Source organism: Leiobunum rupestre, chromosome 3 (genome assembly GCF_980474605.1).
Source record: "Leiobunum rupestre chromosome 3, qqLeiRupe1.1.hap1, whole genome shotgun sequence".
Taxonomy (NCBI): domain Eukaryota; kingdom Metazoa; phylum Arthropoda; class Arachnida; order Opiliones; family Sclerosomatidae; genus Leiobunum; species Leiobunum rupestre.
This window is the reverse complement of record NC_143386.1, coordinates 27,956,422-27,972,020: the sequence shown is the minus strand read 5'-3', so window position 1 is coordinate 27,972,020 and position 15,599 is coordinate 27,956,422. Positions and strand designations below refer to the sequence as shown.

General features: G+C 38.9%; 3 protein-coding genes across 7 annotated transcripts in view; 2 read left to right on the top strand and 1 right to left on the bottom strand.

Moving 5' to 3' along the window:
- LOC149951346 (uncharacterized) overlaps positions 1-15,599 on the bottom strand; it is a 468,892-nt gene that overhangs the window by 295,956 nt on the left and 157,337 nt on the right. Inside the window, exon 3 of one of the 5 annotated variants that reach the window (XM_090167987.1) lies at positions 15,522-15,583. The exons of the other annotated variants lie outside the window; for them this stretch is intronic. The gene's annotated coding sequence lies outside the window, so the exon portion shown is untranslated. Of the gene's footprint in view, positions 1-15,521; positions 15,584-15,599 lie in introns of those variants that run through there. 5 annotated transcript variants of the gene reach the window in all.
- LOC149951351 (uncharacterized) lies at positions 2,717-4,350 on the top strand. Its single transcript, XM_090167989.1, has one exon. It carries the CDS (start codon positions 2,798-2,800, stop codon positions 4,217-4,219), a length of 1,422 nt encoding a protein of 473 aa, XP_090024115.1. The 5' UTR covers positions 2,717-2,797; the 3' UTR covers positions 4,220-4,350.
- LOC149951350 (uncharacterized) lies at positions 6,290-8,520 on the top strand. Its single transcript, XM_090169546.1, has 3 exons — positions 6,290-6,736; positions 6,817-7,068; positions 7,417-8,520. Exons 1-3 carry the CDS (start codon positions 6,290-6,292, stop codon positions 8,518-8,520), a joined length of 1,803 nt encoding a protein of 600 aa, XP_090025672.1.

Genomic DNA, 15,599 nt, shown 5'->3' with positions numbered 1-15,599 from the left:
ATATCACTATCGTGATCAATTTTTTAAAAAAAAAACCCGCAATGTTTAAATATCAATTTAAAATCAAAGATGAAAAACTTTTCTCGATCAATTTTATTCCTCTAAAATTTTTTAATATAAAGACACTATCACTATTACGATCAATTTTTCTATTAATAAAATCCGTGGAATCACAACCAATCAATTTGTATAGAATTTTTTGGGTTAAAAATCGTATCAAAATTGATAGAATTATAAGGTATATTTCGGAAATTGATCACAAAAAGTATCAGATTCAAAAAAGATATGATAGTGCCCACCTTTGGATGCAACCTTAAAAGTAGTCGGTAAATGACGAGGGTCCATTATTTTTATAACTTTTAACGAAATCAATCTTGATTTAAGAAAATTATGTAGGTTTATTCCAAGCCAAAAATCGTCTACGCTAAAATATCGGGATGACATTTTAATTTGGATTAAATAAATCATGACGCGGTCAAAGTTATTTAAATTAACGTTGGTTTGAACCTTAATATTCCTTCTGCTGTAGGAGGTGCATTTCTAAATGTCGTAATTTGAATCAGATTGACCGCGTAATAATTTAATTAATCGTGATTAATATGTCAGACGCGGTCCGCTTTAAACGCCTTCAATATTTCGTTTATATAGGAGTTGCATTTTTACGTTTGTAAAATTAGACTGACTATCATAATAAATTCCGGCCAATGGATGAAATATGTTTAGTATTTATTTACCTATCTTTAAATTTGGTAAACGCCAACGGTAATATTCGGTCTGCTATAATCACCCCCACCCAAATTAATGGATCATTACCCTTATAATATTAAAATAATATTAATTTCAATCACTTTTCCTATTCAAATTTGATTAAACACGTATTGTAGTATCATTGACGTTAATTTCATTAAAATAATATTATTTCAATCACATTTCCTATGTCAAATTTTGGTAAATTAATGGAAACTTCAAAAAACGTGGTCGAAAAATATAAGGCCATCTGCTTTAGTTTTCTTTGTAATTTATGTTTTTCTCCTTATATTTAATTAACTTTGGCTTTTTTGGTTATTATTCATAGTAGACAAAGTTTTTAGTGGATTAGGTAATTTTTCCGTAATATTATTAAAGTTTAAAAGTATTTTCTAGTGTTTTACGCCGTAGTTACGACAATAGCTTAATTCTGTTTCGTCGGGTACTCCACCGCACCGTAAATATAAAATATTCCAACATTTAGATTTCTGGCAGATTGACGTCGGTAATAGTTTCCTAAACCACAAATTCGCAACGCAAAGAAATTACTCGTAATTCGCAAAACAAAGACTTATACTACCACATGAATAAAGGTAGGCGAAGGATTAATACTTCCATTTAGTTTTGTTCTATCATAATTATGCGTATGACCATTATTGGATTTAAATAATTCGAGCTAAACCTCGGTCACGACAAAACCGCTCTCTAAAGAAGTTGGAAAAGACATTTTACAGTGCAATAGAATATCAGACGAAACATAATTAATCTATGGGCGTAATTACAGCGTAAAACATTTGAAATTGCTATTAAACTTTAGTAAAATTACTGGAAAAATTATCTAATGCACTAAAACCTTGTTTACACTTGATAATACCCAAAAAAATAGTCATGTAAAAATAAGAAGAAAACTAAACTAAAGTATGAGTGTCTCATATTTTTCGACCGCCTTCATTCCGATATTTTAGGTTTGGTTTGTACCTCAATATTCCTTCTGCTATTTTAGATTTCAATAAGATTGACCACGTCATAATTTAATAAATCCAAATTAAAATAATGGACGTGGTCCATTTTCAACGCCTTCAATGTTTCGTCTATTTAGAAGGTGCATTTTTACATTTTATATCAATCGATAGAACACTAGAAATGCCAGAAACGGTTGGTAACACAGATGACGCGTAGTCTTGGGGAATTCGCGCTGCTTTGAAGACTGGGTGGCTTTTGAATTAAACTTGTCCGAAACTCGTAATACTAAACTCGGGCACAGTCTGCTTTCCAGTGGCGTCGCTAGGCTGTTTTAGGAGGCGCTTGAGCCACCTGTAATATTTCAGAAGCGCCACCTAAAATTTCTTAAAAGCGCCACCTAAAATTTCTTATAAACGCCTCCTAAATTGAAACTATTGCTTCTACTAAAATTTCCGAAAAATTCTAGTAAAACCATCAAAAGTGTGTCCCGCTTCGCTCTTGAGTTTTTCAAATGTGTCGTTATATACCTTTATTTCTATGTTTACTGGCTACTCTCCTTACCCTCCTATTCTAAACAAAAGGAATGCGCCAACTCCTTCTTAATTTTGGCGAAATCTTGGAATTTGTCTTGAAAAGAGTTAATTGGTCCAAAAAAGGTTCATCGAAAACTAAACTTTAGGGGTGATACTCCCACTCCCTCCCCCCAACGGACATCCCTCCAGGGTTTGTGGCTTAAGCGCCCCCAAACTTCCACCCCTGGCGACGCCACTGCTGCTTTCTGGGACTACCTGCCCCTCCCTTAGCTTTTTTTCAATATGGGGTCTGTGACGTCATTTACGTACAGCAATAACAGTTTAAAATACAATTAAAATGCATGACTTTGGTACATTTGATCTTAGTCAACAATATTTAATTTCATTCATGTATCAGGGTTGATTGCTAATCTTGGAATTTCATTTTGTTCAGGCCTTTATGACAGTGGTCTTCAACGCTAAGCAACGATACAAATCCTTCCAGTTGTAGCAGCGAGACAGATTCATCAACCAAAAGAGACTTCGCGCAAAACGTAAAGTTTGAAACTGGCAAAATGAGCAGCCGCGAAGGGAAGAAACACAAGTGCACTGAGGGCGTCTTTGCCACGAACCAAAAGGGACATTTAATTGATCGTGAAAGAAAACAAACTCGAGATAAATCCATTCTATGTGACCAATGTAGTTACGCATCTACGCGAAAAAGCTATTTAATTACCCATCAAAGAACTCACGTGGGCGAGAAACCCTTTAAATGTGACCAATGTCATTACGCATCTTGCCGAAATAGCGATTTAATTACCCATCAAAGAACTCACATGGGTGAGAAAGCCTTTAAATGTGACCAATGTAATTACGCAACTACGCGAAAAAGCTATTTAATTACCCACCAAAGAACTCACACGGGCGAGAAACCGTTTCAATGTGACCAATGTAATTACGCATCTGCCCAAAATAGCAATTTAATTACCCATCAAAGAACTCACATGGGGGAGAAAGCCTTTAAATGTGACCAATGTAATTACACATCTACGCGAAAAAGCTATTTAATTACCCACCAAAGAACTCACACGGGCGAGAAAGCCTTTAAATGTGACCAATGTAATTACACGTCTGCCCGCAAAATCTGTATTATTGAGCACAAAAGAACTCACACGGGTGAGAAACCCTTTAAATGTGACCAGTGTAATTACGCGTCTGCGCGAAAGATTTATATGATTGACCACAAAAGAACTCACACGGGCGAGAAACCCTTTCAATGTGACCAGTGTAATTACGCATCTACACAAAAATCCCATTTGAATTACCACAAAAGAACTCACACAAGAGAGAAACCATTTCAATGTGACCAGTGTAGTTACGCATGTTCTCAAATGAGCGGTTTGATTTCCCACAAAAGAACTCATTCGGGTGAGAAACCATCTGTATTTAGAAAGCGTGGATACAGGGTGAGGTACCTGAGAAATTTAATTCACCAGGAAAAAGTGCATCACGCTCAGAGGGCAAGGATACAGAAGTACCCAATTTGCGACCATGACCTCGCCACGGAAAGAACTCTCCTAAATCATGGTCTTCCCGCAAACCAAAGAGGCGCTTCGACCAGTCACGACCCAGATCCACGACACAGAACACCTTCACGACCACGGCTGATTGAGAGCCTTTGTCGTCAATGGGGAGTTAGGACTTGCTCGGTGCAGCTACGACGCGTGACAAACGAACAAATTCCATCTGGCATCGATAAATCTGACTACGCCCATATCGTTAAATACAAAGTTCCTGACCCTGACGCTGACGAAACCGGGACCATACCCATTAAGAAGGAAGTGGTACTTGGCACTGAAAGCCTCACAGTCGATGTCAGCGCCATCAAAGAAGAACCCGTTTATGACTTCTTGGAGCGTGTGGGTGTTCCGTCTTACGTCAAACTAGAAGAGTTGGGATATCAAGCAATTGGGGATAACAACCAGGGTGTCCAATGAACACGAACACACTCGTCAAGGTCAAATTCAGTTCCGAAGAACAAAAATTCTGGTTTTTAGAACCAAACTTACGAAACACCTAGTCTTTCTATAATTTTCATTCCATCTTTTTAAGGTGGTGCCTTGGGTATTAGCCTAGCTGATTATTATTATTGTTATTATTATTATTATTATTATTATTATTATTATTAAAAAAGACGTATTTCAAGACGTCCTGGCTTTTCTGATATTCTTCGGACATCGTTCAACAATTCAACGAGATTACTTTTCTTACGAAAAACGAATTGGTCTGTGGTGACAGATCTTGGATTCGGTAGTTCTGTGCTGAAGATGCGGTTACATGAGCTGACTGATCGTCGATGACAGCCGCAGAAGGATCTAGCTCAGTTGCTTTTGACTGGTTACGAACTGTGACTGGCTTTCTCTTCACAACATCCGAAGCGCTCTCGCTGATCACCAAGATTGTCCGAACTGTTAGAATTATGACGTTGGCATAAATTAAGACACGATCTCAATAAAACAAAGGTTTATTGAGAACTGATATGAACGTTTTTACCGTATTAGTTCTGTATTAATATACAAAGTAAAAAACATGTAAGTGCTATAAAAAAAACGTTTCTCTTAGTCTATTAGTAGTGCGTAGGTCGCCGTCGTTATCTTGACCTATTCGAACACGAACTAGGTGCGCTTGAGACATTTGGAATCGCGGAATGCGCATACAACTCGTGAGTGTACTTGATCATACCAATGATAATAATATTTTGGTGGTTGGTTTTCTTTTGGTTCTTATCGAAGGCGCATTCATCATTCAAATCTGAAATATGACTTTATGATTATTATCATGTTAATATTTAAACTAGGAGATGGGGTTTTCTAACATAGAATCAGTTTCTGACACTCTTGTTTTACTAGCTCAGTTTTGTAAATGAAATATTATTCTATTAAATCTGGAAATAATTTCAGAATAAAAGTATATATATATATATATATATATATATATATATATATATATATGATTTATAAAGAACGTAAAATACATAAGATAAATTTGGTGTATAAATAATTATCTTGCTGAGCTGTGCTTTTGCCAGGTTTTGCAAGAACCAGTCCGTCTGGTTTAACCACCGAAAAAATCCATGTTTAAAACCACGTTTTTTTATTAAAAAAATATTCAGAAAGGAATTAGAAATATTGAAAAAACTAAACCTTAACCTTTACTTTTAGTCGTAAGTAATGAGGGCTATAATGAGATATAAGCAATTGGGGGAACCTAAACTTCATTTTGCGCGAGAAAATACGCCGCCATGTTAGGGTATAAAAGCAGGTTAATAAGTCTACTATACCTTACAATGTAAAGGTACAGTCACGCATTGAGCATTTTCGAAGTCATAATAATATAAGCAATTTGAGAATTTTTTATTAATAGTTTAAACTGGCGTAAACCATTGGTTACAGCCGGCTTTAACCATACAGGAATTTTACATTTTTAAAAAAGTCGGTTTTTTGCCAACCCTCTATTGTCGATGCGCGTCGATGGCCATTTGAAAATACAAGTAGACAGAGTTCGTCGAACATCAAAAGATCGTTTTCACTAGCAATCCCCAATGAATTTGAATGTACTTTGTTCCCACACTGGACGTCGAATATCGAAAACACCAGTATAACCTCAAAAGGGTTGATTGGATAGCCTTTCAAGCTTCGGCCACCGAGGGTCTCCAAACCCTGGAAAATAATCCTATTTCCACTACGATGGAATTGGATACTTTTGTATCTGAATACACCACCACCGCGCGCCAGGTTTGCGACCAGCACATGCGTCCGAAAAGTGGTCGCAGTTTCAAGTCTGTTCCGTGGTGGAACCCGCAGTTGACGACTCAGCGTAGCAAGGTTCGTGCTCTACGGAGGCGGGCTCAAAGGATCAATGATCCTCTCCTCCGAGCTCAGAACAAGACACTTTATAATAAAGAAATTGCGATATATAAAAAACTTATGAACGCTTCAAAGCAAGCGTCCTGGTGAGATTTTTGCTCGGCTGTCGACGCTAAGAATCCATTTACCTTACCCTACAAAATGGCTTCGCACAAACTGAAGTGTAAGGGTGCCCTACAGGCAGTGATGAAACCTGATGGCACTTTCACCGAGACTACTAATGACACATGCGCCGAAATCCTCGACGCACTCTTTATCGACGATAATGTTGCTAACGAAACTGATGATCAATCGTTTATCAGACAAGATTCAAGCACACCTCCGGACACGTCTGATGACGTCCCTATCACTTTATCTGAACTTGAGTCAATAATTCACTCCATGCCACTACATAAGGCTCCGGGTCTTGACGGGCTCTCTATTGAAATTGTACTAGTACTGTTTCGAGCTATGCCAACTCTTTTACTGAATCTATTTAATGCATGTTTGGCTCTTCATTACTTTCCTCGTGATTGGAAAATCGCTCACATTATCCTGCTACTCAAGCCAGGTCCAACCCGTCGTCCTACCGGCCCATTAGTCTCTTGTGTGTGTTGGGGAAAATTCTGGATAAGATTCTTACTCAACGTCTCTATTTTCACCTCTTTACTAACGACCTTATCCACGAGGCGCAATACGGATTCTGCCACGGCAAATCCACGACCAATGCTTTGAACACTATTGTTACCTCCGTTAAGGAGGGTATCGCAACGGGACATTACGTCTCTTTGATATCTCTTGATATCAAGGGCGCATTCGACAGAGTATGGATTCCTGGCATCCTCCACAGGCTTAAGCACGCCAATTGCCCGGCCAATATCTATGGCTGTTTAGAGAGTTTTCTCTCCGAAAGACAAGTTGCAGTACCTACTACGGATCCTGTACTTCTCCGCCCTGTCACTAGGGGCGTTCCCCAAGGCTCCTGTGCGGGCCCAGTTCTTTTGGAACATCTTAATCGATTCGCTACTTCGATTACGTTTGCCAGACGCCTGCGACTCTGATGGTTCGTGCCCTTTCCAGACGAAATATGGAATCTTATGGTAACACAGCCCTAGAATTACTTAACAATTGGAGCACAACTTATAAGCTCACCTTTTCTCCGGAGAAGGCTGGCTGTATGACCTTTCATGGTCTGGGCGCTCCTGACCGATTACCGATCTACCGCTTAGGCGGCGATCCACTCCCCAATGTCCACCAAATCAAGCTACTTGGGTCGTAATCGACAATAGCTATGCTGGTTGCCTCACCTCAAGGCGGTTCAATCAAAAGTTGCGGCCCTTACTCAAAGTATCGCCCAGTATGCCCACGAAACCTGGGGGATTACTGGGGCCGCATTACGACAGATATACAAACGTGGGATAGAAAGAATAATAGTATATGCCGCTGGTGCCTGGTGGAAAGAAACTGGCAATGTTAAACTAGTCCAGAAACTTCGAACAATCCAGCGCATTTTTGCGCTACGCATTACGAAGGCTTACAGAACCATATCTACGGATGCTCTCTTGGTACTGGCCCGCTTGGAGCCAGTCGACTTAGTTGCGAGTCGTGGGGCCTCCATCTTTCGCCTCTTCAACATTGGTGCACCAGCTACTCACTGCGACGTGACGGTTGTTCCTCGCAATCTGCTCCGCCCTCATGATGTCTGGACTGATCACCCGGCTACCCGGATCGGTCTACCTTATACTACTACTGACCCTGCTGGTACATTTTATGAAATCTACACCGATGGATCTAAATCCGATTCCAATGTCGGTTGTGCCTTTGTGGTCTATTGGCACGGTGCTGTGTGTTACTCGGCGCAATTTCACCTAAACAAGGAAACTGATATTTTCCAAGCTGAGTTATTTGCCATTTCTCAAGCACTATCTTGGGTCAAAGAGGAGATGATTCTCGCTCCCGTCACTCTGTTTACTGATTCCCTTTCATCAGTTCAATCTGTTCGTAACCCAAAGTCTGATAGTTCATTGGGTCACGCAATTAAGCACCTACTTCTGACTATCGGAATCGATATTGTTAAGCTCTCATGGATCAAGGCTCACGTGGGTATCCGCGGTAATGAGCGCGCTGATGCACTAGCAAAGGGTGCGGCGCTGGGCGACGGGCGTACGATCACCCTACCTTTTACCAGAACTTATTATCAGAAGATCTTTCGGGATCTTTCTGTGCTTCGATGGCAACAGCAATGGGACCTCTCTGACAAGGGCAGGTTCACCCATGCTCTCATTTCCAGAGTGGATTCTTTTGTCTCTGACACTGACTACTTTACAACCCAAATTCTCAGTGGGCATAGCAAATTCCCAGCCTATCTTTTTAACCTTTCGCACTGCGCGTAACCCTCCTGTTACTGCGGTACGGAGATCGCAGATGCACTCCACTACCTAACGGTTTGTCCTCTCATTGAGGGACACCGGAAGCACATTCTCAGCCCACAAGGGACTGTTTTCTTCACTAAGAACAATCTAAAACATTTCCGCTCTCTTATGCGACGGATCATCATTAATTTTGAGGATATCATCTCTGCTCACGCTCCTATCGACGATATCTCCTCGGACTCATCCTACCACAGTTTTAGCGATACTGATGCGTAGCAACTGTCTGACGACGCTCTTCCCAATTCTTGCTCGCCACTTCATCTTATTATGGTTTTCAATCGCTCCCCGCTAACTTCTGCACCTCAACTCTTCCCGCCAACTTTATGCACTGAACTTCAACATTACCACTAAAATATTAGATAAGGACTATCTTTCCATCTTGACACTGTCACCCCTGTAGTATGAACATTGCTTCTTGTTCGTGGAGCAGGGGTCTACAAATACAACACCAAATGTTGCGTAGTAAACAAGTTGGCCAGCCAAAATATACCTCTCCTTGGAAGAATTGTCCCTAGTGGTATATAATTTCTCGAGATAACCCTTAAAGATATATCTCCGCAATTTAGAGTTATTTGTTAAAAATGTTATCCCAGTTCTATCCCGCCCGGTATAAAATTTTAATTATAATTAAAATAATTGAGACGAAACGACCAATTTTAATTTATTCAGAATATCATAAGTTACGTAGTTACAACAGTGAGTTAGACGTACTATAACAATGCACAATTGAATTAAACACTTTTTACAGTACAAGTTTATCAGTTGAATATAATACGAAGCAAATTTTAATGCAAGAAATATTTACAGAGGGTATTATAACGACCGTTCGCTTTTTGGTTTATAATTTTAACGGATAGTTTATCGACATTTTGTTGAAAGAATATTCCCTAAAGCCGCGCGATAAATTTACGAGAATAAATTCCCGTCGCCGTTATATCGAAAATTTATTTGATTCTGGATTGCCAGAACTGTAATGTTGTGGGCGAGTGATTGGAAAATAAAATGGCAACCAGAATTATGCATAATTATAAATTTTTATTTTTATCCAGAACAGTCTATGGAACGTTCTAGATTTAACTTTCATCAATAACCCAACAATATATATCCCTTCTACGTAATTGTACAGAACTGGTACTCAAGTGTCTAAGACTAGATTTGTCTTAGTTCATCGTGATTAAAAAATAAACAAAAACACACTTACACTTAAGTAAATATCATAAATTATACTGAGTAACTTTAACTAAATTCAAACTACCTAACTATAAACTCTGTCTTAATTAACAGCTGAGATCTGTTCGCTACTAATTACTTCCAATATACTTAATTAGCCTCACAGGTTGAGTTGATAATTTCAAGGGTATAATAAGGTTATTCCAATTCAAAAAATAATAACAATCAATTTTATCTTACAGTTTTTCTTGACAGCTGACTTGAGTTAGTTCACAATTACTTTAACACTTTCAGTCTTAAACACGCACTGTTCATAGACTTAAGTCCATTTACTCACGTTCAAAACGCGAAACACAATTTAACTCTTTTCTTGACCGAAGACCGAACATACTAATATACCTCATAACTTTTGACCGACACCAGGACCCCGTCCTGTAGTAGTTCGTCTGACAGCCAAGAACTAAGAAAGACCATATCTTCTATATTGACAACAACGGCCTTAGATTTTTTTATTTTGTGTTTTTTTGGGCCCGTCGAGATTTGACTAAAGTTCGAAAAATTGAAGAGATTATATTTTTTACCCGGTTTTATTGATAGTTCTCCACACGGTGGCGCTATATTATTACTTTGATATAGTTTCCGCGGGAGTTTTGGATAATTATCCTTTTTCTAAGCGTTATTAAAAGGTAACAATGAACTACTTTTTGTGTTTTAACGAAATTTTGTTAAGAATTTAACAAAAATTTAAAACAAAACAAAAAACCGTACCAAAGAATAAACAAACAAAGTTCAATAAACAATATATACAGATATTGTATTAATCCGTTTAGTAAAAAAACCCGCCTTTTCATAATGGTTCCTTTACTTTAATATTTTGCCCCGAAAATGCGAACACGTTCGCAGGCCTGACAGACAGACAGACACGGTGGTTGTATAACCCCTCCTAGGGTACAAAGTCCCTACGGAGAGGTAGAAAGTAAATGTTACGTCAATAATTTAAGAAACGCGTGAAGTTAGTAATGCTTTTCTAACAGTGCATCTTTATTGATGATTTTCAACAGAGTTTCTACTTTTACAGATTAATTTGAAGAATAGCAAATAGTTTTCTTCGCCGTTTAAAATACGTAATTCCGGAAACCTTAGGTGGACGGAGCAAACCAATAACGCAGTTCTCTTGAAACCAGATAAAACCTAGAATTTAAATAACATATATAACTCATTCTTATTAGGGAAGCTAAAATAGATTAAAATTTTTAATCCACCCTGAAACCAAAGGTAAATGTTTTTTTTTTACTTTTTACCAATTTCTTTTATAAAACCTTCACAGTTGCCTAATGCGTAACTAATTCAAAAACATTTATTAATGAAAAAAACGAAAATATTATTTTACCCAAAATTAGCTTACATATCATATATCAAATTTTTTACTAGAATACTTTGAAATTCAAAAAACTATTTATTGTAAATAAATCGGTTTAAACCTCAACTCTAACCTCTAGATACAAGTTAACTTACATTTACTCTGTTACAACTTATCTGATATTAAAACCAGGGTGACGGGCGAAATGTGCATTTAGCTTGACTTCTTGTAGCTATCAAGTTAAATCTTTATTTTTTTAACCATTCAATCACACGAGCAGTTTTGTCTAATCTTTCCAATAAACATAATATTAACTCAATTAATAAAACTATTCTTATAAAAAAAAGGATAGCGAAGTATTTCCCGTTTCATTTTGGAAAATTGGCTGTAGCATTTCGAAGCTTATAGCCCAAAGAAGAAACTAGCCTAACCGTCATGGCGTGTCGACTGCCGAGGCGAAGAAACGAAATAAACAGTCGTCACACTTGCAATTTAAGAATCATTAAAGCTGGCTTTCCCTATGCGAGCGGCCCTATGCAATATTCGTAAGATATGTCTATCGCATCCAAGATCCGATGTTACTGAAATGTACTAAAGAGAAACTAGGTGGTTACGAAAAAGATCTAGGGTCCCGTCATTTCGTAACTTTTACGTCAGTTCTAGTGGCGTAGCCAGAAATCCTTCAAGAGAGGGGTTTTAACGGTGTAAAATACCTAAGGGGACGAGAAGGGGGTGAAAATTTAGTACAGCCAAAGCTACACTCAAAGGGGGGTTTTGAGAAGGAAACCCTCCCCTTGTCTACGCCACTAGTCTGTACCGCCTAACTTAAGAACTGAAATTGTCCGAGGATTGAAGCTTGATTTGTATCGTCTGCAAATTGTTATTGGTTATATTTGCGGCTTACGTTTGAAAAACGTTAAAGAATCGGGTTTCTTTTATGTTTACAATATGTATAAAAAACTGATTATTGGTAGCTTGAGAACAAAAAAATCCTTTATCGCATTTTCTGAGCTAATCACCCTCGATGAAGATATTACTTGAGGCGTAAAGGTTGACCGTCTCGCACCTGCTCTGTTATGTAGAATTCGCAGATGTTGATACGCTTTGCGCGATGGTGAAAATCGGGGTTATGGAATTGGGATTATTTCATTGGCCCAGGCGTTGTAGATTTTCGAAACACGCAATTAAACATTTGGACACGGTATGAGTTAGCGAATAAAAGCACATTATAAAAACTGTAGATGGTGCTGCTGTTCGATTTTGATAGTCATTTAATTCATTTTTGACTGAAACGTTATCTTTTAGGAAACCCATTCTTGGGATTAACTACACCTTACCATGTAAAATGGTAAAAAATTAGAGAAAATTTGGTTTAAAAATTTATGGTTAAAAAAACAAATCCATAAATTTGTTAAATAGTACACTGAGAAAACAAATTTTATTTTTTTGTCAATGTTTTAATTAATAAGAGTTATGAAAATCCCTAGTTAACGGTGTGCTTAAACGCGTGTCTTCAATCTAGACCCGTTTCGGACGCGAATAGTTTCACTGCGATCAATAATGCTTCGTCGTAGGTCCTTTCTACTAGCAAAGGCTTACTAAGCGTTCGCATCTAGAAGTATGGTATCGTTACGACTTAAAATAATGGCCAGGTGATTTAAATAACCAAGAGACACAGTCCCTAAACTGATATGATGTCACGAGAATAATGATTTTTCAAATAATAGAGCAACAAGCCTGATATATTTTTATCTTAAGCCGAATCAGTGAAAAATCCATTGATTTCATCAGTACGTGGTGGGGGCGCATAGGCCTATGCCTAGTAATCCGGCACTGGGTTTCTCAGAGGTTACATGTACTGTTACCTAACAACATGACATTGATCTTTGTATTTACAAAAGTTGTTCGAAACGACGAATGATTTCTGCCGTGTTTCGAATTGGGTAACAGACGTCAATTAAGCGTTGACGTAGGTCTTCAGTGTCTCGAACTTTAGTCTCGTATACCAAGTCCTTGATATGGCCCCAAAGATAGAAATTGCATGGGTTCGAAACAGGAGATCTGGCTGGTGCTCCGTCATGCATAAACCACATTCGTTGTCTTACTGCTAGCGTTACGTCTCTATATAGCTCTGGTAAAGTGCCTTGTAGAAAGATTAAGTACGACTAACCAGTTATTCTTGGTGGTAGAAAATAAGGTCCAATTAAATGGTTGCCAAAAATTCCGCACCAAACGTTGAGACCATAGATTAAATAACTTCGTATATAGATAGGAAACTTCAATGGGACAAACTGACTCTCACGAGATTGCCCTGACATCTAGTGACTGCGCCAGTTGGCTGTGTTCTCAAGAGCGTCGAACGTATTGAGGAATTTGAGGTCGGAGTTTTGGGAATAAACGTATTTTGCAAGGTAAATGTTTTCAAATATACCAGAAATAGCGTTTAAAACAAACTTGAAATCTTTACTGAATGCTATTTCTTTAAATTTGCTCTCAGTTCAAGAAAAAGTACTTTTAATACATATAGCTTGATTAAGCCTTTGCAATTGGGATTGCGTTACACCAAGGTTCTAGTACGGACTTCGAGTAGTGCGAACTTCACCAAATAATATTATTCAGGTGCCGCCACCAGATGTCGGCCAAAATTCTGGCGTCACTTCTACAACATGAAGTTTCTTATCTATATACGAAGTTATTTTATCGATGGTCTAGACTAAGCTGCACTTGATGTGACCTTACGCTAGTTGCGGGCGGATTTTATTGCCGCCACTCATGAATATTATGTAAATTGAAGATTGAGTCATGGGAAATATTAGCTTCGTCAGAAACTAGGAGCGTACTTAAGCAATTGATGTCGTTAGTCTGCGACTGAAACAGCTGACGAAATTCGACTAGTCTTGGATAATCGGCCTCATTTAAAGATCGAACCTTTTGAAAATGGAATGGGTGTTACTGGTGTCCTCAAAGAATACGCCAGAAAAATATATGGTCGACTCGCAATTGACGTCCAACTTGCCACGTACTTGTCGTAGGATAGTAAGTATTTGTTCCTCCACGTATTCTGGAACGTCTCTTTCTGCAGTAGCAGGTCCCGTGGGTTGTACTTTTCCAGTTTCTCTTAAGCAACTGTCAACCGCCGTGAACGTTTGTCGATTTGGAAGCCGTCTTTGAGGATAGTGCTCCTGATACAAGCGCCGCGCTTCCACCCCATTTCCCTGAGCGAGTCCATACATAAGATGCATATCGCCATATTCTGCAATCGTGAGCTACGCAAATTTGTTTAGCAGGTTTAAGATTCGAAATGTGAATTTAATTATTGAGGCCACTAAATTTATTGTAAATTCGAGCCTCATACCCATCCAAAAAAACTATTCGAACAAGTTTTGTCGACTAAAAAAAATTTTTGCGGCTCTTGTAACCCAGCACGGGCGGTGGCGCACTGGGAGATGTTAGCTCCGTCCAAATGGTCCTATATCCACCTCCGACTTCGGTCCGGTGTGGGCTGGTAACTGGGCTTCGGTACAGGCTAACGGAGAGGGGCCGGGAAAACTGGCCGTCTCGGCGGATTGAAATGCCTGCTGTGGGGCTGCGGGCCTCCGTATGAGGGCACGGCAGCCCATGTCCCGGCCTTTTGGAGTTCCACCGGGATATCCGGTGCCAGCTGTGCCGGGTTATGCGGTCTGCTGTGTGCCCGCCGTTCCCCTTTAGGCGCTCTTTCCAAAGGGCTTGGCTCTCTACCTTTCTAGGTAGGGTGTCGGCTGGCGTTGCCAGAGCATCCGCTCTTATTCCCACTGCTGTGTGCGTATTGGCGAGTTGGTCGGCCCATTGCTGCACCTTCTGCTGGGTTGAGCGGCTTGCGTCGAAGGTGCGACCATCAGTAGTAGTGTTCTGCTACCCATGCTGGTTTTGTCACCTGTCCGGGCGTGTAAACGCTGGCGTAGGGCATTTGATGATGGACCTCCGGTGGTGTGGTTTCAATCTAACCGGTACACCGGGCTATAAATCTGATGCATGTCTGAATATTTAATGACACCATTAATTAAACAAGTCAAATACATGCAGTGTACTAGCACCCAGTAAATTGTGAAATTAAATGCAACTAACTTTGTCTCTATGTCAAAAACTTAAATGTTTCGTCTAAATATGCTCAATTTTATAATTATATTTCGTGTAGGACTTGCTCGTTGACTCTCGAGGCGAAAACATTGTACGAACAACATTTAATGAAATATATTTATTCTCAAATATAAACCACTTGGATGACATTTGCATACTGAATAAAGTTGGTAATTTTCCGGAAAAAATTAAATGCGGAAAAATTTACGAATTGAGGAACAAGGAACCAGGTAAAATAAATTTGAAGATACAGGATAAATATTGAGGGGCGTCTGAGAGATGTTTTGGGTAGTAGCAACAACAAAATCTTTTTTATTCTGAAATTAACAAATTAAAATGTTTCCTGCCCAATACCTATACCCCGACGATTTCAGAACTCTACATTAAATAGATC

Bases quoted from the DNA above. Each gene is read 5' to 3' on its own strand.
- LOC149951351 (XM_090167989.1), top strand. From the start codon at position 2,798: ATGAGCAGCCGCGAAGGGAAGAAACACAAGTGCACTGAGGGCGTCTTT.
- LOC149951350 (XM_090169546.1), top strand. From the start codon at position 6,290: ATGGCTTCGCACAAACTGAAGTGTAAGGGTGCCCTACAGGCAGTGATG. The intron at 6,737-6,816 runs GTGTGTTGGGGA...CTTATCCACGAG, and splicing joins CCGGCCCATTAGTCTCTTGT to GCGCAATACGGATTCTGCCA. The intron at 7,069-7,416 runs GTACTTCTCCGC...AATCGACAATAG, and splicing joins CAGTACCTACTACGGATCCT to CTATGCTGGTTGCCTCACCT.